This window comes from Sus scrofa, chromosome 1 (genome assembly GCF_054392235.1).
Source record: "Sus scrofa isolate SSC_HxYL_T2T_F1_AM1 chromosome 1, Sscrofa_HxYL_maternal_Yorkshire_Landrace_v2.0, whole genome shotgun sequence".
Classification (NCBI taxonomy): domain Eukaryota; kingdom Metazoa; phylum Chordata; class Mammalia; order Artiodactyla; family Suidae; genus Sus; species Sus scrofa.
In genome coordinates, this window is record NC_139383.1 from 112,016,011 (window position 1) to 112,044,007 (window position 27,997).

The 27,997-nt window shown below is 36.8% G+C and overlaps 1 protein-coding gene across 5 annotated transcripts in view; it reads left to right on the forward strand.

The window, feature by feature from the left end:
- DCC (DCC netrin 1 receptor) overlaps positions 1 to 27,997 on the forward strand; it is a 1,237,100-nt gene that overhangs the window by 845,339 nt on the left and 363,764 nt on the right. For all 5 annotated transcript variants that reach the window (XM_021073456.2, XM_021073460.2, XM_021073463.2 and 2 more), the window contains 2 exons: positions 2,860 to 3,014; positions 27,680 to 27,828. In XM_021073456.2, the coding sequence (XP_020929115.2) occupies positions 2,860 to 3,014; positions 27,680 to 27,828 (304 nt within the window). The remainder of the gene's footprint in view (positions 1 to 2,859; positions 3,015 to 27,679; positions 27,829 to 27,997) is intronic.

Consider the following 27,997-nt stretch of genomic DNA (forward strand, 5'->3'; position numbering starts at 1 on the left):
AGAAACTTAGTGGTAAATCCAAGGCAATACTAGCTTCCCGTTAGAGGAGGGGCTGAGATCACTCTCATGGAAGTATTATCTAAAGATGTTGTGTTCATACTTTAGGTAATATGCAGGAAGATTCAATTGTCTATATCAAGGAATAGATATAATATCGGTAATTGGAGTATTTTTTGGCAGCTGCTGGAGATTATAGAACGTAAAACTCCCTTCCTTGTAGTAAAACTCAGCATCCCCTTTTAATAGATGAGTGATGTTTCTATTATATAATCTTAAGCATTGCTATCTGGGCATGCCCACATGTCCTGGCCTCTTTTTCCTTTGAAGAAAGCCTTTTCAAGAGGTTATGCCAACATGTTCTAGAGCACATCTATCTCATCTAAATTATTTAGTAGTTATAGAGTAAAACCAATTATGAAAGCTATCCTTTGTAGATAACGCAAAAAGTTTGGTATGCAAATTTGACTTCAGTGACAGGTATGTTGCTTGAATGTCTAGAAAGGTATCATGAAATGACTTAAAACAGATGCTAGTTACACTCATTGTCACAGTGGTTTCTGAACATCTCATGACCCTTCTTCCCCTTTAGGAGTTCATGTCTTCTACCCAAGTGCCCATGAACCAAATAGGCCCCTTCTTTTCCTCTAATGTTGAATGATATAAATACTGGATTGAGAGGATGAAGCTCCAGATTTCACTCTTAACTGTGGTACTTACTAACCGTGCATCCTTTGAAAAATTTTTTTTCTCTAAATCTCACTTTTGCATCTATAAAATAATGATAATAAAACTACCCTATCTGTATAAAAAGAGAGGCAATGCATATAAAAGTTCTTCTGGTGAAAGAAAATAAAATGCAAAAATTCCTACATCCACAAGGCATATAGTTGAATTACAAGAGTTTTCTTTTACAAAGCAATGCATTGGCCTAAGTAATCTTAGTTTAATAGAACACATCATTGTGATGTGTGGTACATGAATGCTCCATCCTATCTGATATTTCTTGCCCTTACTTACTGCAGGTTACCATCTGAATCCCAGATCCCTCCCTTGCTATAAGTCATAATTCAGCCTTGCAGCCAATTAAATGCAGCATTCATAAGGAATACCTAAATCTTAGGCTCTATCTAGATTCACACAGGTGCTCTATTTTTGTGTTGGTTTGTTTGTTCCTTGTGGTAAAATATACATTTTTAAGTGTAGATTTCCATGGCATTCAGTGCATTTGCCTTGTAGCACAACTATTACCACCCTCTAGCTCCAGAATTTTTCATCTTCTACACCTAAAACTCAGTACTCAGTATATACCACCATCCCATTCCTCCCTCCATCTGGCCCCTGGTAATCATCCAGGGAGCATATTTAAATTATGAGCCATCATGACTAAGATAATGCTAACTGCTATAATAAATAATCCCTCAAATTTATAGTTGCTCAAATCTATTTATAAAGTAGGAAAAAGATGTTCCTCATTGAGAGTTAGTTCTTCTCCCAGGTCTTCTCCAGAATTCTTGCAAAATTTTGATTCCTTCATCCTCAGTGTATGGTGTCCAAGGTTACCATGCTTGCCTGCCTCCAGTTTACAGAGGAAGAAAGAGAACGTGAGTGAAACCACATGTGCAGCTTTTCTAGGCCAGGTCTGGAGTCAGCACATGTTGTGGACACTCAAACTCATTGGTTTGAACCCATCACCTGGCCTCATCTAGGCTGGGGGGTGGGGGTTTGGCTGGGAGATACAATCTAATGCATGAAGAAGAAGAGGAGAGCTTGAGGAGGAGCCAGCCAGTCTCAGTTATTATTAGTCAAATTAAGAGCATGTAGATGCCCAGGAATCAACTTTAGAATTTAGAACTTTGTTTTTACTTTCCTTTTTGGAAGTTTAATTTGCCCTGGCGGAAAAATAGGTTTCCTTTGAAATATCTCCCCCCCCACAAAATAAAATCAAATAGTAAAATTAAAATGAACATAGAATTCCACTGTGATATTATGTGGAAATAGAAAACTTAAGAAAGAGTTGAGTGGCTTAGAAGGAACTTCTCTTTCACATTGAATTATATGAGGCCAATGTGTGTATAAATGTCTAGAATGATGTGTATCCTTAAAGCAGACTTGAGCAGTTCCTGTTTCTTTTATGTCAGCATCCATATCCAGAGGGTTTGTCTTCTCTTAATATGGATTGTAAATCCCACCATGATCAACAGATTCATTTGTTTGGACCCACCAAGGAACTGTTCATTGGTAAATGAATTGGACATATGCAGATGAAGGAAAGGCAAGTAGACATGGTATTGTGCTTTCTCCTCACATAGGAGGGAATCTACTCCCTGTCACTAATGGCACTTAAAGTCACCACAGAGCCTCAAGCTCTCTACATGTTGACACTTAGCATCTGCCTTATCCTTTCCTACAGTGAAAGGAAATGCATAAAGCTATGTGTTGGCAATATTGACAAAGAGCGACTCCTGAAATAATTGAAACCTTGATTTCTGTCATTAGCTGGTTGTTTATGAAATGCATCTTTCTGTCTGCTTCCCAGATGTTTCTTCTCCTTTTGCTAGCTCTTTGTCATGAGTTTTGAGCTAAATTTGAAAGCATCAAGGGCATAGACTTTAGTATGTGAGTTTCATGGGAATGGCATGAACTTGAACCTCTGAGAAATCCTGCAACCTTTATTGATAAGCCTTTTCAGTCAGTTCGTGTCCTATAGTAAGCCCCCAAGGACTTGATTTACATGTAGAGTCATCACAAAATGAAGAAGCAACCTTTTGGTCCACCTGCCTGCTCTTGCTCCTTAAATACAGGTTGAGGCTAAAAGTCTTCATGTTGGAATAATCTTTCCCTGCAACTTTTCTTTCCCAGGGAACGAGCGCTGAATACATCCCAGCCTGGGTCCCTTCAGTTTACTGTGGGAAACCTGAAGCCAGAAGCCATGTACACCTTCCGAGTTGTGGCCTACAACGAGTGGGGGCCCGGGGAGAGCTCTCAACCCATCAAGGTGGCCACTCAGCCTGAGTGTGAGTATGAGACGGGTTAGGGCATGTTCAGAAAGGATTTATTTACTTTGGTGGTATTCTTGAATCCTTTCTTAGCAATTCAGTGAGGTGACAAAGTGGAAGGAAGATGTGTAAGCAGTATATGGAAGTGAGTTTTTCAAGGTAAGATAACTTTGTAACAAGATGGCCTCTTCACTTGGGCCATGTCTCCCTAAGGGCAAATTAACAAAGATCACAAGGCCTAATTCATCCACACTGTTAGGTATTTACTTCCTAGTAACGGATTGACTCTACCTACCTGTACTTCATCATCAACTTTGGGTTTCAGCCTCCTGCATTGATTTTCCAGATTTCCCAAGTTGGTCTACCATAACTATAACATTAAAGGAAAAGAACAATGGCACAGGACTTCTAAATAGAGTTATGAAACAACTTACACATGCACTATGTCCTCAAGAAGCTTCCCAGAGGGAAACTAGATCCAAGAAATGTAAAGCCATAAAACACGTTCATTTTCAGAAGATCCAAATTCTATGGAGTATCTGAATTCTTCACTTCCTTATCCCCCCATTATCCCTGAAATTGTTTTAGTGTATGTTCCTGGGCTGACTGGCTATGATTATGACGTTTAGACAATAAAAATCCTACTTAGACTGCCTTGCTTCAAAGTCTGAGAGCAACTTTTTTCTTCTGTCAGTAGCATTATACCTAAGTGCCCAGCTTAAAAATCAATTTACGCATTTCTTTTAATTCACATTTTTTAAAAATTCCAAGCTTCCTAAGCCAAGGGACAAGAGTGCCTTTTCCATTTTGATACTGACTACCAATGAGGCCTCATTTCATAAGAAAGTAATGATAAAACATTTTTAGTATAATTAATGAAAAAAATTGTCTGTGATTGTTGGTATTACACATATGGCTTTACCTTTATAAAACAAAGACAGTGACATAATTCAACTTACAAGTATGTTCAACGAACTTCTAGTATGTTCCTAATCCTGTTTCATGCTATCTTAGGCACATTAAGAAAGCATATGTGTGTAATGAAGTAACAGCATTTAAGGATCTCAGAAGCTTCTTGAGGAAGCAAATATTTTAAATATGCAGAAATAAAAAAAAAAACACCTAATGTAAGGAAATTTGTAAGAATTTGTAAATAAAATAGTAAAAATCTGAATCACCAATTTGCTTATGAGCCTAACCTGTGATGGCCAAGACATATTATCTAGGTAATTTTTTATGCCTAAATCATATTGGATCAACCTCCTCAAATAACCGCTTTATTCCAAAGACAGTTGCTCTTGTCCTTTGTTAATTGTCCATTCTTCCTTATTCAGAAAGCTGTCTGAGAATTTGTGCAAAAGACCTTACTAGGCACTGGTCTCTGTAAGCATTTACTTTACTTAAAAGTTAGCATAAATGATGATAAGGCACAAAACAAAACTAAATGCCTAACTAGATATGTTATGGCTTATAGGTATTGTTGTCTCATATAAGTTATCTTTTTTGCAGAAAATGAAAGTGGATAATCTTTCTGTTTTAGAAACATGAAAGTGTCTTGAATTTTTTTCATTTAGGGCAACGATAGTGGCATTAGAATGGCTAACCATATTTTGGCCTTTAAGAGCAGCATTGCTTTATTAAATCCCTCTCCTCTTACCACTGTATGGAGGAAGAATTATTTCCTTTGCAGGCCATTGTTTGTTTGCAGGGTGAGCTGATTCTGTTTCATTGAGTACTGTCATTGGATAATTAATCTCTTACTGAGTAGATAGGTAGATAGGAGCAGTCCAGCCTAGATAAACAGTGCGTTTAGAATATCTTTTACATGTGCAAAACAGCCAACTGCTTCAATTCATTTAGATTAAGAGTACTGTGTAGCTCACTGGCTGTCTTTATTACAGACATTAGGATAAATAAATTATGCTATCATGACTAATAGGTACGGCATGTGTATTTTATCTTCTGTTGTTAACACAAAATGCCATTCTGGCAATTTAAAAATATTTCTAGGCTAGGGAACACTTTATCATCTCCAAGCCTGCTCAGTAATACACCAGTTTCTGAATAAGGTGGAATATTTTAGAGATCCTGTGCTTCATTTCCTCCCCTCCCTTCCCCCTCTCCTCTCCCTCCTCCTCCCCCTCCCCTTGTTCCCTTCCTCGCCCTTAATTTTCCTCCTCTCTCTTTCTCTCCCTTCTCTCTGGACTTCTTATAAGCCCATCTCTCTGTGTTTTTAGAGGGAGTTCAAAGGCTGATTTTATTATTTCATTAGAATTTCAGAATTTAGAGGGGGACGTTTTCATCATTTTTCTCTTCTTGACAGAATGGTCTTATCTTTTGAAAATGGGTCTGGTCTGGGTACGCATTTACTTGCTCATTTTATCACTATTTTTCCAAATATGATGTAGTAATTTTACATTAAAATGACATAGCTTTTATACAAATTGAATTTCAAGTTTTCCATATTATTTGAAAATATCAACTCTATTATGAAAACTGTATTCTCAGGGAATAAACACTGATGGAAAATATGTCTGAAATATAAATCAACCAGCAACTGTTTCTAAAAGTGCGTACATTCTGCAGTAATCATTTAAAGAGATCAACAGCCCGAGATCTAGTTTATGAAATAATCACTCAGAATACAAAGGGTTGATTTATGGGAAGGTTTGTGTCTCCTGATTATATCTTCCTTTTGCTAAACCCTTCCTCCTTCCCCCAGCCTTTATGGTGTATAATTTCTCCACCGTATTATCAGCCAGGTTTAAGTCCCTGCCTGTTTAAGACTCGTCTAATCTTTTCATACCACATGTGGAGAATTTTGAATTATTACTTGGGGTCCTTTAAGATGCTGTTAAAGCAGTTTAGTCGTGAAGGATGTTAAAATGGACCACATGCTGGCTGGAGGCTTGAGTTAGAATGGCGAGCCTATTTGTGAGACCACAACCCAATTATCCACAAAACCCTTTTATTAAGAGTTGTAAGTAATATTCTTAGTCCATTATATTCTTTACATTGAAAAGATGATTGAAAGCAACCCCCAAATCAAGTGACTTTAGAATATATGATCTAGAGCAATAGATGTATTTGCTTTTATCTTCCTTCCTTGGATTCTTTTTTTTTTTTTTTACTTTTTATTTTTATTAAAGTATAGTTGATTTACAGTGTTGTGCCAACTTCTACTGTACAGTATAGTGACCCAATCATACATGACATTCTTTTTCTCATACTATCTTCCATCATGTTCTATCCCAAGAGATTGTATATAGTTCCCTGTGCTGTTCAGTAGGACCTCATTGCTTGTCCATTTTAAATGCAATAATTTGTACCTATTGGCCCCAAACTTCTCATCTATCCCACTCCCTCCAATCACCCCCTTGGCAACCACAAATCTGTTTTCTATGTCTGCGATGGATTTTTTTTTTTTTAATTCTAATAAGGCTCAACTTGTGTGGCTGTAATGGGGGATGGGGGGTGGGGAGACTGAAAAGCCTCTGAAAGCTATGTCTCCAAACATGACTACCTGTATCCTAGGACAAGTTTCGTAATCCTTGAGACCTCATTTTCTTCAGTTATAAAATCAGAGCTATGATATACCCTTCCTGCTCCCAGGTTGTAAAGATGGAACATGATAACATTTGAGAGACCCCTGAGTCTTACCTGGCATAGTCTAATAGGTACTCAAAGTTCCCTGCCCCAGTGGGGTCAAATGGAAATAATTTCAACTGCCCTGCCCTTACAAAGTGGAAGACTCAGTAGAGTAATCACTAATATAATAAAACTAATGTAGTACCTTATTGATTGATAGTTTGGAATGGACTTGATTACTCCACAACCATTTATATATTTTTATTACTCTCGCTCTAATGATACTCTCCCTCTTAGTGGGCTCTTGTCTAATTTTGCCTGTTGTACATCTTTGCATCCCTAACTGAATTTGAAGGTTTTACGATCGGAAAACACTTTATTCCATAAAATGCGTCACAGCGTTGTCATTTTGTGAATAGCTAGTTGGTTTGCTGATAAAATCTGATTTGTATTTATCATGTGGTGGCAGAGATGATACATATCAGTGCTATTTATTCATCATGATTCTGCAAATTAAGCAAACCAAGTAAATCACAGTTCTGGCTAGCTCTTTTATTACTTAAGCTGTTTCCTATTATTAACTGCACTGTATGGTGATTTGAGTGAATACTTGGGATGACCATGGAGCCAAAGTTGACTATGAGCCAAACAACTGGTCCAATTTTGTGGTCATGTGTGTGGCTATAGACTGATAGTAGGAAGAAAGAAATAGTAGCACTGATAGCTCATCTTTTTAGGTAACATACACATACTGGCATAATTTAAAAATTCTTTCATTGAAAAAATGTTTTCAAGTATTACAAGTATAAGATGGAAGACATTAAAGGATTATGGTTTAACATCAGAATGCTTAAGGAATCCATTTGGATTTAATGGTCAATTAGCAAGGCATTATGTTTTCTACAATCACATATATTATGAGGAGAATTGGAGGTAGGCTTGTGAGAATGGGTTGTTGAATTGTGTTAGAAAAGTTCAAAGCAAATGTGGGTCACTCTGTAGCCACATTTTCATTCAGTCATTCACAATGATTCTTTTGTGCAAAGTTCTAGACCTTCATTGTCCAATACAGTTACTATTAGCTATGTGCCTATTTACCTTGTTGTAAAATAAAATTTAAAATTCAAGCACACTAGCTACAATTGTTAAGATAGCACTTAACATTTAAATAAGATTGAAAACTAAAAATTTAATTCCTCAGCCTCATGAGCCACATTCCAAGAGTTCATGTATGACTATTGTAGAGGACAGCACAGAGAACAATATCATTATTGCAGAAAATTCCATTGGGCACCCCTGATCTAGACACTGTGCTAGTATCTGAGGATACAAAAGCCAGTCAGATAATGTCCTGACTCCCAGGAACTAGTAGTCTAGTGGAAACTATTTTAAGAAGAACTCACTAAAGCATATTTAATTAGTCCCTTTTCAATGTTGAAAAAGTTAATTATGCATTGAATTAATATAAAAGATTTATTTTTAAAAGATCAAAGACTCTAGATCTGAACCTCTTCTCTGATGAGTTACTTAAAGTGCCTTAAATATTTTCTCAGATTAAAAAACATGTATCTTTCAATGCACAGTTAAAGATGAAAGACAAATATCACTTGTTGCTTGGCTTAAACACTGGTGCCATAAATTCACTTCCCCTAAAAGGTCTCTGCTAGCTCACTGTTTCTCTCTCTCTCTTTGAGCACAAAGCATAATTCAAGCTTCTTCCGCTAGTATAACCAAACAACTAGGAATTCCCATTGTGATGCAGTGGAGACAAATCCGACTAGGAACCATGAGGTTGTGGGTTCAATCCCTGGCCTCACTCAGTGGGTTAAGGATCCACTGTTGTTGTGAGCTGTGGTGTAGGTCACAGACATGGCTCTGATCTGATGTTGCTGTGGCTGTGGTGTAGGCCAATAGCTATAACTCCAATTCAACCCCTAACTTGGGAACCTCCGTATGCCACAGAGATGGTCCTAAAAAGCAATAATAATAATAATAGTAAATAACCAAACAACTAGAGAAGCTGTCTGCGTGGTGAGAAATTATAAACAAAAAGGCTACTGGTTTCTCACTGTTATTAGGGAATGTGAAAAAGAGGACATGAATGAGTCATAATAGAAGTTTCTGGGAAGTATGGGTATCTAGCCTGGTATAAAGAGATTCCAAAAATGTAGACTGGTTTGGGGTTTTAATTGCTGAGTTTGGTTATGTAGCCCATGCAAAATGAAAGGGTGTTTGCTAAACTGAATTACAGCAAAACAGAGCTGGAACATCTTCAGAGGCATTGTCATTAGGCTGTAGCAGCCAAATAAAACTCAACTCCAAAGATAAATTGGCTGAGCTGAGCTCTTTTATGGGACTCCTTCAGTTACAATGGATTCTGTGAAGAGCTGATGTCCACGAGTAAAGAAGAAAGACCAAAAGAATGTGGTGTTTTTACTTATATGTGTTTACATATTCCTCATCTTGAGAGCCCTTTTTTTATCTATGTAGTTCATAAGCGTTCATTGAGTAGCTATTACATATCAAGCCTCCTACAATGTGCTGAAGATAGAAAAGTAAAATAAGACAAGCAGAATAATATCAAAGAAATTAAGGGTGAAATTAAGGATGAAATTTTTAGGAGAAGACACGTATGAGTTATTCTAAATAACTTATACATATAAATTATATCCTATGGGATCAAATTTATTTTCTCTTTTATTTAACCTAAAATTAGGATTATAAGATATTAGTGTATAAATATTACATAATAGAATGTATATGTGTGTACACATATACACATACATTTTTTTGTCTTAGCATGAAATATGGTAGTGCTTTTTAGGAAGTATCACAGGAAGAAATTTACAGTTGACTATCCTCATGTGACACCTACCCCAAATACTTGAACTCATTTTTGTATAACTTCACTACTTTACAGATTCTCTTAACTGAAGGTTTTATTCTGCCTGTTGTAATATATGATAAATCTTATGTGCTATGCAAAAGGATAATAATTTAACTCTTGTTCTCTATCTCCAATATTCCTGCATTATCATATTGTTTTTAAAAGATATTATTTCTGGAATTCCTGTTGTGGTACAGCAGAAATGAATCCAACTAGGAACCATGAGGTTGTGGGTTCGATCCCTGGCCTTACTCAGTGAGTTAAGGATCTGGCCTTGCTCTGAGCTGTGGTGTAGGTCGCAGACGCAGCTTGGATCTGGCATTGCTGTGGCTGTGGCATAGGCCAGCAGTTACAACTCTGATTGGACTCCTAGCCTGGGAATCTCCATATGCTACAGACAGTCCTAAAAATCAAAAATCAAAAATAAAAAAAAGTGTTATTTGTACTTTGCAGGAACATAGCTGATGGTGGTAGTGGTGAGGAATTCTTTGGGATCTTAATCTAATTTCCTAACTTGGGATATCACATTCATATCCAATATAGAATCTGAATCAGGTCAGAATTTCCGATCACAGGATATTTCACAGATACAAAGGATTGCCATGGGATAAAATGAAAAGATTTTAAGAAGATGCCTCATATCTATTGCTTTAGATGGTATCTGTTAAAATCAGAGTCAAGGTGGTTCTATCAGTGTCCAGGAGAGAATATTGTGGTGTTTTTATTAAATAAAAGTCAGATAGTGGAATTCTGAGCCCAAGGTCAATGCAAGTAACCTTTTCATTACCACCTAATTTCAATCTGTAGTTGATGTTCCAGGTTTTCCAAACGGAAGGAGAGAGAAAGATTGTTAAGAACAAGTATTTGGAAATAAGATTGGATTAGAATTCTGGCTTTTTTCACTTCCTAACTAACTGAGGCAAGCGAGCTTTGCTAAACCACAGCTTCTTCACATGTGAAATAGACCTAGATCCTGCAGGGACATTGTAAAACTTAAGATCTGTAAAATGGAACAAAAAAGTACATCCTCAAATGATTATCCTGAGATTGAAAAGAGCTATTTAGTATCAAATACTTAGCCTGCTCTCTGGCACTTTGTCCACCCTCTACAAATATTATAGTCATTCATTTCTCTATTGCTGTATTCTAATTATTCTCATGCAGTCAGGTTCCTTAACACTGCATGCAATTTATTCATTTCTATCTCTGCCTCTCGCACATATTTGAAACACTGTCCTTCTTCTTTAGTCTATTTCATAAGTCTTTTCTATTTCCACTCTAAGATTTTATTTAAGAATTCCAAAAGCACAAATCCCCACTCTACCTAATTCACCCCAGGAACCCATCTGTTCATGTACATAAGCTCAGTTTTCCTGTTCCAGATTAGTTTGAAATGTATCATGTCATTCATTCATCCATTCTTTCTTTCCACAAAGATTTTTTTATGTGCACATGATGGGTTTCCCTGTATTTCTCAGCATGGGAGCTTAGCAGTAAAAAAGACAGACACATATTTATCTTTATGAGATAAATATAAATAGTAATACTAATTCTAGTAATAGAAAGGGATGGTAGACAAAAATAAAGCATGAAGAAGAATAAAGCAGGAATTCCCACTGTTGTTCAGTGGATGGACCCCACAAAGTCTCCTTGAGGCTGTGAGTTTAATCCTGAGCCTCACTCAGTGGGTTAAGGATCCTGTGTTGCTTGCTGCAAGATGCAGCATAGGTCACAAACATGGGCTGTGATCTGGTGGTGTTGTGGTTGTGGCGTAGGCCTCAGCTGCAGCTCTTTTTTGACCTTTAGCCCTGGAACTTCCATATGTTGCAGGTGTGGCCATAAGTAAGGAAAAAAAGAAAGGAGGGGAAGAAGGGGAAGCAGAGGGAAAGGAAAAAGATAACAGCTTAAGGTAACAGAGAATAAGAAGGATAGAGATGATTCTAAATAGGAAAATCAGGAGAACCCTTCTGAGGAAGATACGTTTAAGGGGACCTGTGATTGCAGTTGGAAGGATGCCAGTAAAGATCTTGAGCAGGGATGTTTCAAGGAGAGCCAAAAGCAAGTATCATGACCCTGGAAGAGGAAGAGGAAGAGAACCTCTGTGCTGCAGCAGAGTAAAGAAAACAGAGAGGGGAAAAGAGGAGTCCACAGGTAACAGGAAAACCTGGAAGCTCAGTAAGAAAGGCAGACTAATTCTTAGTGTGGAGACACGTGCGTGGGGGGGGGGGTGGAGACATGATCTAATTTTCACTTTAAAAGTGAAAGCAGGGGGACTAGAGAGGAAGCTGATGTATAGTATAGTGAGATGTTGGTAGGTCCTGTTGTGGTGGAAACTGAGTATGTGTTAAAAACTGGTAGAATTCAGGATGCCTTTGGAAAGGTGGAGATTTGCTGCTGGGTGTGTGGGATGGGAGAAAAACAGATGTCCAATTTACTTTTTGATGTTAGGTATCAGAAACTAGGTGAATCGTGGGACCATTTGGGGGGTCAGAAATTGGGAAAAGAGCCTACTTGGAGGGTATGTGGGGAGGGGAAGGGTATGGGAGACAAATTAAGAATTGTTTTAAATATGTTAGTTTTGCCTGTTAAGTGGATTCTGGTTTTACATATTTATTAGACTATAATTCAAAGAAGGTACTCAGTATTTTGAATAGAAAGATAAAAGAAAATGCCACATACTTCTAGACAGTGGCCAATGCAATGCAGCATTTAGCTTCTTACGGTGGTAAAGCTGAAGAGTTGTTGGAACAGGGCGAATTCTCCATATTGTCAGCTGTAAAATATCTGTGCCCTACATGTCCATAATTGCATGTGCTTTAAGGATATACCCAATGCCATGCACGGGAGACATGCAAATGTTTGTCAAGCACAGAGAAGTACCCTTCTTAGAAAGCCTCCTGGCAGGCTGGTCGAGTGCAACTTGATTGGCTAATACTAGAAAGGAGAATTGACTAAAGGGATGCCTTGGGTCCACAACCCAGTCTTCCAGCTGCCAGGATATTCAGAGGAACCAATCCAAAAGTGCCAAGTTAGTGCCAAAATAAATGCTAGTTTTCTGATATGTACTTTGCCAGTGCTCTTTAAAAAGGAAATTGAATTATAATGGGATGTCCATTCAGGGTTGATCCAGATGTTGAATCACCTTATTGCTGAGACTGCATCAGAATTTTATCAGTGGAAGCCTGGTGTTTAGGTCCAAGTAAAGTCCACAGAAGTCAGAAGTTTATCTTTTGGCTTCTAACATCCCTTTTCTTTACCCTTTTTCCTGTCTCAGGAAATCTTAAATGTGCCGTTAACTCAGGGTACCAAGAATCCGAAACATTTACCCAATGACCTGAAATATAATGTTAAGTTCATAAAGTAGTCAATCTCAATCATTGAATTTTACAAAAAAAAAAAAATTAACATGGGGATCAGGGAGGCTAAGGCCAGTCATAGGATGAGTCAGCACACTGGTGGTATCACCAGGCCTATATCTGGACTGCTAGCCCGAAGTTAATCAACTCTGCTTGCAAAAAATAGTGTTTCTGCTTCTTGAAAAATGGATATAACACTAAACCCATACGCAAAAGACCTGGCTTCTAGACTGAGATGTGTTCTATATGTTGCTGTATATGATTTCAAGGTTGTCACTTAACTTTTCTGACTCTGAATTTTCACTCCTAAAAGAGGGATTATATGACTCTGTTTCCTGGGGCTGTGGTGACTGTGTCACTCATTGTGTGGTTTAACACAATAGAAATTTACTCTGACAGTTCTGAAGATGAGAAGTCTGAAATTAGTGTGCCGGCAGAGGCATGTTCCCTCTGAAGGCTTCAGAGACTAATCTTTCCTTGCTGCTTACTGGCTTCTGGTTGTTTTTGGCAGTCTTTTGGCATTTCTTAGCTTATAACTGCATCACCTCATCTCTGCCTCTATCTTCACATGACCCTCTCCCCTCTGTGGCCAAGTCTCTTTGTGTCTCTTTTTTGCATAAGGACACCCGTCATATTGGATTTAGAGCCTACTCTAATCTAGTATGACTTCACCTTCATTTAATTAAGTATGTCTGCGAAGGCCATTCCGGTACCCATGAATTGGGAGGTGGGGGGGCAGGCACTATTTAACCCAGTACATACGCTCCATAAAAGTCACACAGATTGTTAGTAAGATTCTAAGTAATGTAGGTGACTGAGAAAACTATGAAATAATGCACACACACACAATTAATTAAGAATGAATTAATGCATTTAATGGAATAAAAATTTTCATTAAAAAATAATGTCAGAAGTTCCCATCATGGCTCAGTGGTTAACAAATCCGACTGTTATTCATGAGGACACAGGGTTGATCCCTGGCCTCACGCAGTGGGTTAAGGATCCGGCATTGCTGTGGCTGTGGCGTAGGCTGGAAGCTACAGCTCCGATTCAGTCCCTAGCCTGGGAATCTCTATATTCTGTGGGTATGGCTCTAAAAATATAAGTAAATAAATGAATAAATATCAAAAATAATTTCAATTATTGTCTCTCAAGCAAAGAAGTATTAAAAATATCACATCTGATATCCTCCTACCTTCTCCCTCACTCTGGAATTCTAACCCTTCCTTGTAGGCTACAGGGCATAGTCCTTTTCTTTCTAAGGACTGCAAACTGTTTGGGTGACCTGGAGGGAACTAAGTGAAGTGAAAGAAATCAGCTGGGTGACAGAGTTTGCAGAAGCTGCCAGTGAGAACTGTGACAGACGCTGGCCACAAGCTCAGATTTCCACCGTTTGACCTTCAGTTGATTAAAAACTCTGTGATCTGTTCCTGCCAACCACTGGGGGGAACATCTCGACTCTGGTTTTAACAGCCACGACCTGAAGCAGTAATTGTGTGTCTTCACCTCGAAATCTTTCAACTTCAGCCCATAGCAGTCCCCTGTACCTGTGAAGTGTCCTGCGAAAAAGAATTTGGGCCCAACCCAACTTTTCTATTAGCTGTGATACAATTAAATGTGACACAACTAATAGTGTCAGGGTTGCAATTAGAACATGGCCTAACAGCATTCCCACCACGATGCTACTCGGTGCCTATGTGTGCGTATGCTTGGTAATGATGCTTTCAGGAAAAATGGGGAGAAAAAAAAAAAAAAACTATTACCAGAAAGTAAACTGCACTTGAACAATTCTTTAATGACTTAAAATCCTTATTACAGGAAGCAGAGACATGACAGTATATTTTAAAAATCCCAATATGATTGAGTTTACACCAGCCTAAGTGAGTTATGCTAACCCCCATGCTGGAGAACATGCAGTTACATCATTTCTATTCCTTCTTCTTTTTTTTGTTTTTGGCTTGTTATGGCCACACTTGCAGCATATGGGAGTTCCCAGGCTAGCGGTCAAATTGGAGCTGCAGCTACCGGCTTATGCCTCAGCCACAGCAACACCAGATCCAAACCACACTGTGACCTACACCCCAGCTCATGGCAACACCACATCCTTAACACACTGAGTGAGACCAGGGAGCCAACCCATAGCCTCAGTCCTCAAGGATACTAGTCAGGTTCATTACCACTGAGTCATAGCAGGAACTCCCTATTCCCTCTTATAAATCAATTACTTGAGTTTAACCTTCAGTCTGCTGTCTGCTGAAGACTTGATTCAAAGTCTTCTCTTACTACCTTGTAGTGAAATAATAAATGATTATTGTTATCTTCCCTGCTTCAGAGAGGCTAATTGACTTATTCAGTCTAAGCAAATGTTTAGGACCCCTAGAAATGACTCGATGTTACTTCTGGTGTTATGCTTCACTATTTATTATAACTTTAAACCACAAATAACAATGTAATCATAGATTGAACATATACTCACATTTTATATAATGCCAACAGCTTGATTATTTTACCACTTCAAATATGATTTGTTCTCTATCCTTTTGATAATTTTATGTTCTTATGGTAATTTTGCTAGTCTACTTGGACATATTAAAATTCCCAGTATTCTTGAATTAGTCTAATGGCATTGCTTATCTCTGCAGTGTGTGATATGGTAGCCACCAGCCACATGTGGCTGTTGAGCACTTGAAGTATGGCTTGCCCAAATTGAGGTGCACTGTGAGAGCAAAATCAATGCTGGGCATTAAAAGATTTAGTATGAACAAGGTAAACTTTCACACTCACATATTTCATGTTGATTATGATTTGAAGTGACCATATTTTAGATATATTGGGTTAAATACACAGCTTATTAAAATTAATTTCACTTACTGCATTGTTCCCTTCTTAAGTGGGTATCGAAACGTTAAAATCACATATGCGCATCTGTGGCTCACATTTATTGTACAGTGATGACTTTGATATATTCCCTATGTCTTATACCCAGCCAGCAGGAAGTCAAGAAGATTGCCAATCTGATATTAAATTGAGTTTTTTGGAATTATTCAAATCCAGTGGTTAAGCAAATCAATCTTCTTAACTAAATCTTTTTGAAAGTTATCTAATTAATATCCATATTTAACCATCATTTTCCTTATTTAACTACATATTGACTGAACATCATAATTGATGGCCTTGAATGTTTGAGTCAAAGACATTTCTTTCCTATTGGTCTGAGACTTTAAGGCCAAAAAGCAACTAAAAGTCAGGGAGGTGGGGTTGGGGAAAGAAGAGGGATCTTTGGGTCCAGAGTCCTGCATCTGTGTCCCTGTGTTCAGTTTTATTTAAAGTCACCGTCCAACTTCTATGAGATAATTTACTACTGAAGTCTATTTGTCTTCCTGCTGCTATCTTGAAACAAGCCCAAATCTTCCTTCTGGTTAATAAACTTCTTATCTTCTGAATACTGAAAATAAAATAAACTTAATCCTCAGGGTGATTCCGTCAGCAACCGGGGAGCCTTTTAGATGCTTCTTAGAGATAGAGGACATCTAGATTTTCTGCCCTGCGCGATGATCAATCTTTTCCTTGCATTCCTGTATGTGTAAGGGCGTTAAAGGTGCTTCCCAGTGATAAATGTCAGTAGAATCGCAAAGTGAATATTAATTTCAGCATCGTCAAGGTCAGATGGGTACCCAGGTTCATTGCTATTGGAATTTTTATTGTTGCCATTGTTAGGAAAGATATATCATCTTGAGCCCTTTTTTTGCAAGAATCAGGAGCGGAATGCAACAAAATTCCTCAACACGCCTATGCATTGCTCAGAAAAAAGTGCCTTAGCACAGTCTGATCTCTTAATTGGGGTAATTATTTTGAGTGTCTTTAAAAAGAGCAAAGTGTGGGTTTAGATGGGCTAAGTTAGGTGGGAACAGAACAAACAGATGATCACAAAATCTGGAGACTAGCTAATGTTCCTGAAAAGCGGCTGACTATATATGGGAAAAGAAAGAAAAAGAAAAAAAAAAATGCAGGAGAAATAAATAAAGAAGAAAAGTCTGTAATGAGGCCATTCATAGAACTGGGGTGTGAAATTATCTGTCTGGGAATGCAAGAAATTAAAAGAGAAGGAAAGATGTAGAAAAATAATAGGTTATGACTGTCCATCTGGGGATAAATACCCAGCTGGATGTCTCTGTTTTTAGTGAAGAACCTCAGCCCCAATGTGGGTACCAACACTGTGAGGTTCACCTGCCTACGTACCATACCCACACACCTGCCCAGTCTCACGTTAGTCTAGTGTTTTCTATCTCAATGAACAATACCAGAAACACTTAGCTATGCAAGTGAGAAACACAGGAATCATTCTTTTAGTCTCCAGTTTCTCTCTGCCACACCTCCAGTCCATCAGATGTTGTTGACTTTTCCCTTCCATATCTATCTGGATTTCACACACACTTTTCCCCCACAACCCTTTCTCTTTGTATCCATTACCATTATTCTAAGTCAAACTTTAAGCTTTCTCTTCTGGGCTCTATAGAATACTCTTCCACCTGCCACCTATTTTTCCCCCTTCAGTTCACAATCTGTGTAGGGAACAGAGTTCAACATGCTTAAATCCAACCGTTCCTTTACAATTTCTAAAAAATAAAAATCCTCCTAGAGCCTTTAAGACCCAGTATGGTCTCACCCCTGACAATCTCTCCACCTTCATTGGGATCCCTCTCCTAACTCCTTGTGGTCTCATTACCTTAGACTACACTTTAAGGAAGTTTTCATTTTTGCCCCTGTCAATTCTCACAATGCCTAGCACACTATAAAAAAAATGATAACATTGGAGTTCCTGTTGTGTCACAGAGAGTTAAGAACTCAACATGGTATCTGTGAGAACATGGGTTTGATCCCCAGCCTTGCTCAGTGGGTTAAGAATATGGTATTGCAACAAGCAAGCTGCTGCCTAGATCACAAATTCAGCCTGGATCTGATGTGTCTGTGGCTGTGGTGTAGGCTGGCAACTACAGCTCCAATTTGTCCCCTAGTCTGGGAACTTCCATATGCCACAGGTGCAGCTCTAAAAAGCAAAAAAAAAAAAAATTATATTACTGAGCATTTTCTTGGTACCAGATACTGTTGCTATATCATTTATTATTAATCTCCACAGCAAAGCCATGAGGTTGGTGTTGGTATTAACCCCATTTTTATGGTAAGAGAATTTAAGCTCAAGAACATTAAGTAACTTGACCCTGGCCACATAGCCTGAGCAGGGGCACTGGATTTGAACCCTGGGTCTCAGATTCTGAAGGCTACCCCCTTTACTGTTAGTCTCTCTCACCAAAAGTTTTATTGAATGAGATGAAGTCCAGATGGGTGACTTCTGTGAAACCTCTGTGTTAGGAAAATAGAGTTTTAAATTTCTTCTTTAACTTATGGTCCTCCACAAAGAGTCATTTTACCCAAGGCAGTTCCTTACCCTTAAAAAACCTAGAAATAGATAGATAATTTATTTCTTCCCCAAAGAGATGATATCTTTAAAGGTAGGATCTTTTTTGCCGTAATGTAGAAGAATCTACTCACTTGACTGCCAGAAGAAGCATCTCTGCTTCCTTTTCCTCTGATAAATGACAGCAGGCTTTTTATAAAAGCAGTCCATACATGGCAGTTATTGGCTCTATTAAAGCTACAGCTATCAAATATTGATTCTTCCCATCTTGACCATAATACAAGCCAACTTTGAGGAAGGTTACAGGGACTTAGTTACATTATCACCATGGGAAACACTCCGGGTTGTGCATAAGCTAAGGCATGTCTATTTATAGAGAACTGACATTTTTGTGTGCAGAAATATGCTGAGGTATATATGGGTCTCAAATATGTATGAAACAAGCAAAAGGCATATACATGCCCTTCCTAGGGGATTCTGTTGGGACCCTTCTATGAGAATTAGTCCTGGAGTTCCTGTCATGGCTAACAAATCTGACTAGGAACCATGAGGTTGTGGGTTTGATCCCTGGCCTTGCTCATTGGGTTGAGGATCTGGCGTTGCTGTGAGGTGTGGCGGAGTTCACAGATGTGGCTCAGATCCTGTGATGCTGTGGCTGTGGTGTAGGCCGGCGGCTACAGCTCCGAATTTAGACCCCTAGCCTGGGAACCTGCATATGTGCAGCCCTAGAAAAGACGAAAAGACAAAAAATAAAAAAATAAAAATGATTATACTAAAAAAAAAGAATTAGACCTAAACGCATGGTCCATGTAATAAAACAAAAATAACTATGTGGACTATTTATGAGGAGGTTGAAAGGCTTAAATTATTTTTTAATTTTTTATTTCTTATTTTTTTAAGTTTTTATTATAGTTGATTTATAAGGTTGTGTCAATTTCTGCTGTACAGCAAAGTGACCCTGTCATTTATGTGTATATATATATACATACACACACATAATATATAGATATACACACAATGTATATATAACATATATACACATAGACACATATAATGTAATGCATCCCCTTTCTTATATTATCTTCCATCATGTTCTATCCCAAGAGATTGGATATAGTTAGTTCCCTGGGCTGTACAGTAGGACCTAATTGCTTATCTGTTTAAATTTATATCTGTTATCATGACACATCGGGCAAACCTCTACTCTTGTGTTAGGCAGTCTCTTGGCCAGGGTTAGTTTGTAAACATAATCCTGATCAGGACTCATGTTACACCCTATGCATGTATGGACTGCCATGCTTTCCATTTCCCTTCCACATATATCATCACCTCATGTTCTAGCAATCTTGAGAATTAAGAGCAATTACTCCTTCCTCTGATAGTCTGATAAGGAAACCAAAATTTGGAAAAGTTTAAGGGACTTGATTTCAGGTATATCAACTACCATATTATTTTAAACAATTTTCTATATAGCATCACATATGATTTCTACAGTAGCCCTGTTTTATAGAAATTACAAACTCATAAGAATATAATATGCAGAATGGTGAAGTAATTGGGGCTAAAGATAGTGTATTATTAAATAGAGGAGAGGGGTTTTTGATCCAGGATCCAAAGTTAAGGTGTTTTATTCCTACTTGTGGTTTTTTTGTGATTTTGTTTTGTTTTGTTTTGTTTTTCTGACCAACATTTTCACCTTTCTGCTATTTCTGTTTGAAATTTCTCAAAAGTTCTTGAAAAATTCTTAGAAAACCTATGTGATTTTTTTTTCTTTTCTGAACAGTTGTTTCCAAACTGATTTTAGAGACAAATGTCTTGCCAAAAATGGATGAAGTTTTTAACTTTCTTCAAATATCTTGAGGCACACCACATTTTCCTAAATATGATAGAACATTTTCTGATTTGTTGATAATGCTAACAGAATAGGAAAAAGCAAGTTAATGATAATTTCATGCTTGTGAGTTGTTTCCTGATTAATTGTACCATTATATTAATTATATTAATTGTGTCATTATTTCTACTTAAAGACTTCCTCATCTAAAGCCTTCCTAAACTATATAGTATGTCTCTCCTTGATCGACTTTTAAGTTCTATTCCAGAAAGAATGGAATAACATCAAGGTCATTACTCATTCAGCTCATTCACACCCAGGTACCCTGATTCACTGGATTCCTCCTTCTCATCTGTCCTTCCTTTCCCATCAGTGCAATTTTCAACTGTCATTCCAGAAATACTTTTGATGAAACATCCCAAAACTGTCCTCATTACTATATACTAAATCAATAGATCTATTTCTAGCATTTATATATTTTGTCATCTTTCCAGAGAGGTGTTTATTTGTTTTGTTTTGTGTGTATGCAGGTTTTCTTTGTCCTAATAAGTTCCTTCGAAAAAATCTACATAATCAAATATTTCAGAGTGCTAGAGATAACATCATATGATTAAACACGTAAAAAGTATACTACACTCTAAAGTCAGCTGGTACTTTTATCTAAAAATTTTAATCACAATGGAAAGTAGCTAAGCCCAAGCTATCCTTGGGACAGGGGGTTGGGGGGTGGAATTTAAGTCATTATGATTAAGCTCATATGACATGAAGCCTTCAGTTATAGGGATATTTAAACACATTTGGCTGAATCTTTAAGTTTTTAACTTTAGTGTTTAGTATCTTTCAGGCAATCTTTTTGTATCATAAAAACAGATGCCTTTGACATTACTTAGAAATCTCTAGTTTAAAAGATTTGAAACTTCAGTCATGCAGTCAGGAATTTACATCAGCTACTAGTCTTTACATTTCTAGGTATTGCTTATATTTTCCAAAGTAAAATTCAACATCAGATATACTTCACCACGGTTATTACCACTTGACTGTGTTAGTGAAAAATCTGTTACTCCACTGAAAAGACGTTACATTGGTATCAATCCTTATAATCACTTTTAATCACTTCTACTTCTTATTCTAGGATAAATCACAAGACTAGTTTTAAGATTAGTTTTTTCAAAGAGAATCATTAATTTTTTTTCTACTATGCTGTCAAAAATATCCATTATTTAATATATCAGGACATATGTGTGTATATATATATGTTTGTGTATACAAGTAATATTATGTCATAAATCACACATATTTTATATATGTGTGTGTATATATTTAGATAGATCAGTATAAGTCTACAGACGCACACATGCACATACACAAACACACACAATGACACAGTTATGTATATTGGCAGATAGAAGATAGCCCCTATTAAGCCCAAAAATAAAATGATCAGGAAATTACTACTTCCAACAACCAGATCTTGTCAGACTCCTGTGGTTTTGGAATAGAAACCCACCCTAGTTTGTGCTTCTTCCTTGCCAAACTACTGGTCATATCTCCTAACTCTATATAGTTCAGTCAAGAAGGGGTTTTACGATGTTAATAATTGTGTTGCCTGCAGGCTTTTTGATGTTGAGTTCCCCATGCAGAATAGAAAGAGATTTCACAGAAATTTCATTAAAGCTGTTAACTACAGGAGAAAAAAAAATCAAAGAGGCAATCAAAGTGTGCACTTTATTATCAATACATGCAAATAGTTTCAGAAATGGTTTGCATTCAAAACACATTCAGTGAAGATATCATTGGCAGTGGCAGCTGCTTCTTGAAGAGGAGAGCTTTGTGGCCTAAATCCATTTGGATCGCTACAGATAATTACTTAGATCCCTTGCTCTCCATTTCTTTAAATGGACTCAAGAGTCATTTTTATGTTAGCACATGAATAAGAAGGTAGACTCACCCTCAGCATTCTGGCCCTAAATTGAGAACATGTGAAATTACAGGTCATTATTTGAATGACAACTCATACAATTTCTTCTTCTTCTTTTTTTTGTTTTTGTTTTGTTTTGTTTTGTTTTTTGTTTAACAAATGCACTGTTACTTGAGTTCTAAAAAAAAGATTTGGTGGTTGTTAAATTAATGATTTAGGAACATTGTACTACACAGTCATTTTGAAAAGATTTTAAATATTCAAATGTTCAACTACATATTCTATGGCACTTACATTTGTCTTCATTTTGAACTACCAGCTGCGAACATCAGTATAATGGTAAAAAGACATCAGCCTCATTCAGGGTTATGATGACAGAGGCAGGTCTTAATCCTTCTAAAGCTTTTTCTTTGAAAACCTTATATTCACATTCGTATTAGGAAGAGGTTATTTAAACTCCCAAGATATTTTTAGAACCATTGATTTGATAAATCATGAGTTAGACTTTAGTCTGCTTAATACAAATATCAAGTTACTTACAGTACAGAGAAGTCAGGAAAGTAGACAAATAGGTATTAGTATAGGCACAGAGTAAGAGAAGGGGAAGGAAAATAGAGTAGGGTGTTGATTCGTATGTGCTGTTGACTTCTTGATCAACAGAAGCCCTAACATTTGGAAAACCCAAAACATTTGGTGAAGGAAACTAGATAAACTCAAATGCCTTTGATTTATCCATGATTTGGAAAATGAAATAGGAAAGTTTATTTACAAATGTTTCAGTTTCTGAAAGAGTAGCATTTTATTAAAAGTGAAGATGTTTATTTAAAGTAAAATTATCACCGTATTTCCCATCATAAAGTAATTAACAATCACTACAAATGATTTAATGATAAAAGATCACTGATTTTCAGAACTAAAAGAAACCAGGGATATTATCTAATCTGTTGGGATCTGCCAGCCAAGGAATTACAGACCCTGCTGATAGAAATTATGGGCCCTGTACCTCAAAAATTGTACATATTACATTCTTAAAAATATGCATAAAATTTTAAGGAATCTGTGGACACCTCGATCCTTGATGACAATAACCAGTCTCTGTAATGAGTAGGTGTAAGAAATCATACCTGCTGACTTTCATCTTAATCATTGTAGCTCATTAAACTGTGATTTCCCCCCTCACATACATCCTATCAACAGTATGATTATGATAAATTATTTTATTAAAGATTCAGCCAACTTTTACATGCCTTTTTTTGAGTAATATGCAATAAGATCTCCTTATAAAGTATCCCGTTACACTATAAATTTATATATATATAGTCAGAAATTACTGTCCCCAGTGCAAATAGTGACATGTAAAATATCTCATTTACTCTATCATAAGTATTTAATTTGTTCTTAGGTACAGGTGTTATAATGAATTTCTGCTGTAATGCAATATTGAAATTTAAAAAAGTAGTCGGTTAGGTTGACATTGATTGATGAGTTATTTGCGTAGATTATGCATCTGTTCTGAAATCTTTCCATTCTTTGAGGAAAGAGGTAACTCGAATAGAGATGGAGAGAAATTAGATGCAGTTTGCCACAAAATTATTGTCCAACTGAGGGGATCAGTGGGGATTTTCAAAGACATCTTGGAAATGATGAGCAGTTAAGCCCATTAAGGTTCTTGACTGACATGCTGAAATGTAATGAAATGGAAGAACGAAGCTGTTAACCGTATTGATTTCTCATCTAATTCCCATTTTGAACATCTTTGAATCTCCCGTTTTCTCTCTCTTTCTTTCTAATACGCATATAATGAACCACAATGTATATGAGTTGTGTTTAAATATAAATTTAAAAATCTATATTAAACATAAATTTATTAAGTATAAATTTAAAAATCTATAAGTTTATAAATAAACAAGTACATAAGTAGACAAGTAAATATATATATACACACACATACACACACATATGTATTTCCACAATCTACATAAAACACAAGATCTCGTATCCATAGGCCAATGTTAGAGCCATAATTCAGAAGGAAAATATTAGGGAACTTAGGAATTTATTGATAGCACTATTGTGAAGAAGAGCATTCATTTAATAGCTTAAGTTGTTACCAAATCAAGCTTGGGTCTACTCATCCCAACATGGTAAAGCCAAGCTACTGGAACTTGGTTGTGGTGATGGAAAGTACTGTATTTATTGCAGAGTGCCAAGCAAGGAGAATGGACAGACAGCTCATGCTTAAAAGTCCCAGACTCTCTGATGGCTTTCAGGGAAGGGGTTTTAAAGACAGTGTGAGGGAGAGGACCACAGGGTGATCAGCTCTTGCACAATTCTTGAATTGGTTGGCATCAAGGTGAAGTTTTGCATCATAAACCTTTTGATTTTCAACTAGTCTAGGGTCCATGTGCTTGAGGTCAGCAGTTTTCTTGGGGGTGGAGGATGTCAGTCTGCTTCCTTAAAACACAAATTCTTGACACTAGTCAGGAATGTTGTGGAAAAGAATATTCTGTGTGCAGACAGAATGATTATCCTGGTATGGATCATTATCTTTATATCTCTATCCCTCTGTCTTTCTATCTCAAGGTAGGCACACCTCTTTTTATTGCACTTTGCTGTTTCACCTTTGCAGATATTGTGTTTTTTAGTAAATTAAAGCCTTGAGGCAACCTTGCATCGAGCAAGTCTATTGTATGTTCCTAAATTTTTTTGCATTTGTTCATACATATGCATTCATGTGTTTCTTGTTCACCCAACGGATCTAGATGCAAAGACATCCAAGTAGCAATAAACACATCTAACAACCAGATCTTTGTCTCAAATGCCATTTACTCCCCACTAAAAGGAACCAGAAATCTTTGGAGAAATGTTCGATTACAGAGCTGAGGTGGGATTGAGATGAGTCTGGAATACATAATGCCAGAAAGAAAGGAAGTGTTTCAAAAAAATGATGGCACATGTCATAAAGACAGAGGAAACAGCTTAAAGAGGGCCTTGTTGACCAAATATGGAACAATTTGAACACCAAAATAATTAATAATGATTAATGATATACCATAAAAATAGAAATCCATGTGCTCATAGTGATAATAGATATATAAGTATAAACATGGATTCTTGCTTATAAAAGAATGCTAAGTACCAAATGGTTAATGCAGGAGTGCTTGAATAGAAAAAAATCACCATTTTTTTAACCACCCTGATAAAAATCAATTCCATCAAGAAACATTAACAGATGTTAATGCTAGGGGAACTGATAAAGAACATGATATTTACATGGTCCCAATATAAGGTCTCCATACGGATTGTTTATTCGTTGTAAGTGGTGGAGCAGGAGGCTAGGGGTAGGTGGGGATGCAGGAGACCAATTAACTCTACAATGGAGAAATATGATAGTACCTTGACCTGGTGCTCATCATTAATATAATTGAGGGTATGGATGTGATGCCCTGAGAAAGACAGACATCACTTACATCTTGTTTCAGTCTGGAATTATAACTTAAATTTAATACAAAGAAACAAAGACAGATCCAAAAGGAAAAACATTCCGTTAATAAAAAAGGACTGTATTCTTCCTACTATACATAGCCTAAAAGATAGAGAAAGGCTTTGGAAAAGTTCCAGTATAAAGCAGACTAAAGGGATATGGCAACAAAATTCAAACTTGATCCTAAACTGGATCCTCAATTAGAGATGAAAATGCCATATAAAATGATACTATTGAATAGTTGACACAATTTGAATACGGATGACAAATAGATAAAATATTGTATGAATATCAAATGCACTGAAGATGGTAACTAAATTATTTGTACATACATTAATTCTTAAGAAATATGCACTAAAGAGTTTAGAGGTAAATAGCCCTTATTAATCTGGATAGATGGATGGATGGATGGATGGATGGTTCGATAGATAGATAGATACTGAGAGAGATTGATAAAGTTTATAGAGAAAAATGTTATTAATGGGTAAATCTGGACAAAGGAAAATGGGTATTCTGTGTATTCCTGTCATCCTTAACATTTTCTGTAGCATTAAAATGATTTTCAAATATGTTTTTAAGGAATTATTAATAATCACTTGTTTAGGTGAAAAGAATGCAATTGCCAAGAATAAGGATTCTCGGGGTGTGGAGACTGGTGGGAAAATATGTGAAGGTGACATAAAAAAATGAGTTTCTGATGTGAATACTTTTTTCCGAAAAATTTTTGAGCTCCTTAAGGAGCTGAATTCCAAGGGAAAAATTCTGGAAATGACTCAGAGATAAAGGTTCCATGCCTATCTAAGGATATCATCAGATACGTATCGGCCAGGTTTTCACGTGCTTTGGAAATTCAAACTTGCAAGAGTTGAATTAGAGATCTAAAATATGTATCTGTCCACAACTAAGTGGTATCTAAGGCTGGGTGAAATGTTCACCATGTTGAAGTTGTTATGCTTTCAGTAGTGAGACTATTTATTTTAGATTACAATAACATAACTCTTGCATTTACCATTTACAAATTGTATGTTTATACTCAGATCTATGTACACAAGTAAAAAATTATGCACAAATTCAAAATTTTGCAATACTAAAATCTGAATGATTTTCTTAATTCACTTCCTAACCTGACTTGACTTTATGTTGAGCTATGTATAGTCTCTCTCTTTTTTTTTTTTTTTGCTTTTTAGGGCTGCACCTGTGGCATATGGAGGTTCCCAGGTTAGGGGTCAAATCGGAGCTGCAGCTGCCACCCTACACCAAAGCAACGTGGGATCTGAGCCACGTCTGTGACCTACACTGCAGCTCACGGCAATGTGGGATCCTCAACCCCCTGAATGAGGCCAGGAATCAAACCTGCGTCCTTGTGGATGCTAATCAGATTCATTAACCCCTGAGCCACGACGGGAACTCCCTATGTATCGTATTTAATAATCCTGTTTGTTGTGAATGTTACATGTTTGCTGGAAATATATGATTTAATAGCAGGGTACTACCATGGACCTCACAGTGTTAACTTTCTAAAATCTAGAAATTTCTGGATATAGAAACACAGCCAGATGTAAATGTTTTGGTTAAATGATTGTGGACCTGTATCTATCTATTTCCTTTAATGAACAAGTTTCTTCTTGATGAACTGTAGTAATAGTTATGAGAGAAAATAAAGTAAAATTGAAAATTAAATCCTAAAATTAATTTAAAGGACCCGATTGGGCAAGATTTTAAGATGATAACTAAATAACGACAATGATGTGGTAAATTACCCATAACTGTGCTGCCTATTTAAATTATAAGTAGGACTATGATCTACAAGTATTCTAATTACATTTTCTCTTTTCTTTCTGCAGTTATTAGCAGTACACAGGCAAAACCATGCTGGAAAAGTGACAATTTTCCCATACTGAGAATTTAGATTCAGATCCCCACTCTTCTGCCATTACCCTAGTCATTTATACTCCTTGACTAGTTTCCTCAACTGTAAAAATGAAATAAGTAATTTAGATTAATGTAAATCCTCTTCTGAATTTTAAAATGAATGATCCTAAAACTTCATTACTTTCTATGCATATTCTATGTTTTGACGTGCTTATTCCATACAGTTCTAAAAGTAGCACATGCTGCTATAATTTCCTTGAACTGTAAAAGATATTCTGTTTGTTTTGAGAAAGAGAACCTTCTTGGACTAATCAATTTCTCTTGTAAACAGTGCAAGTTCCAGGACCAGTAGAGAACCTGCAAGCTGTATCTACCTCACCTACCTCAATTCTTATTACCTGGGAACCCCCTGCCTATGCAAATGGTCCCGTCCAAGGTTACAGATTGTTCTGCACTGAAGTGTCCACGGGGAAGGAACAGGTAGGCAAGATAATGGGCCCCACTCCTGCCACCTATTTGACGATGCTATGACTGGAGAAATTGTGAGATCTACATGCTCTTGATATAGTCCTGTATCCAGCACTTTAAGTGGATGGCTGATCAGTTTTAAAGCACTCGTCATTTAAACTGTTAAGCAATTGAATTGAAT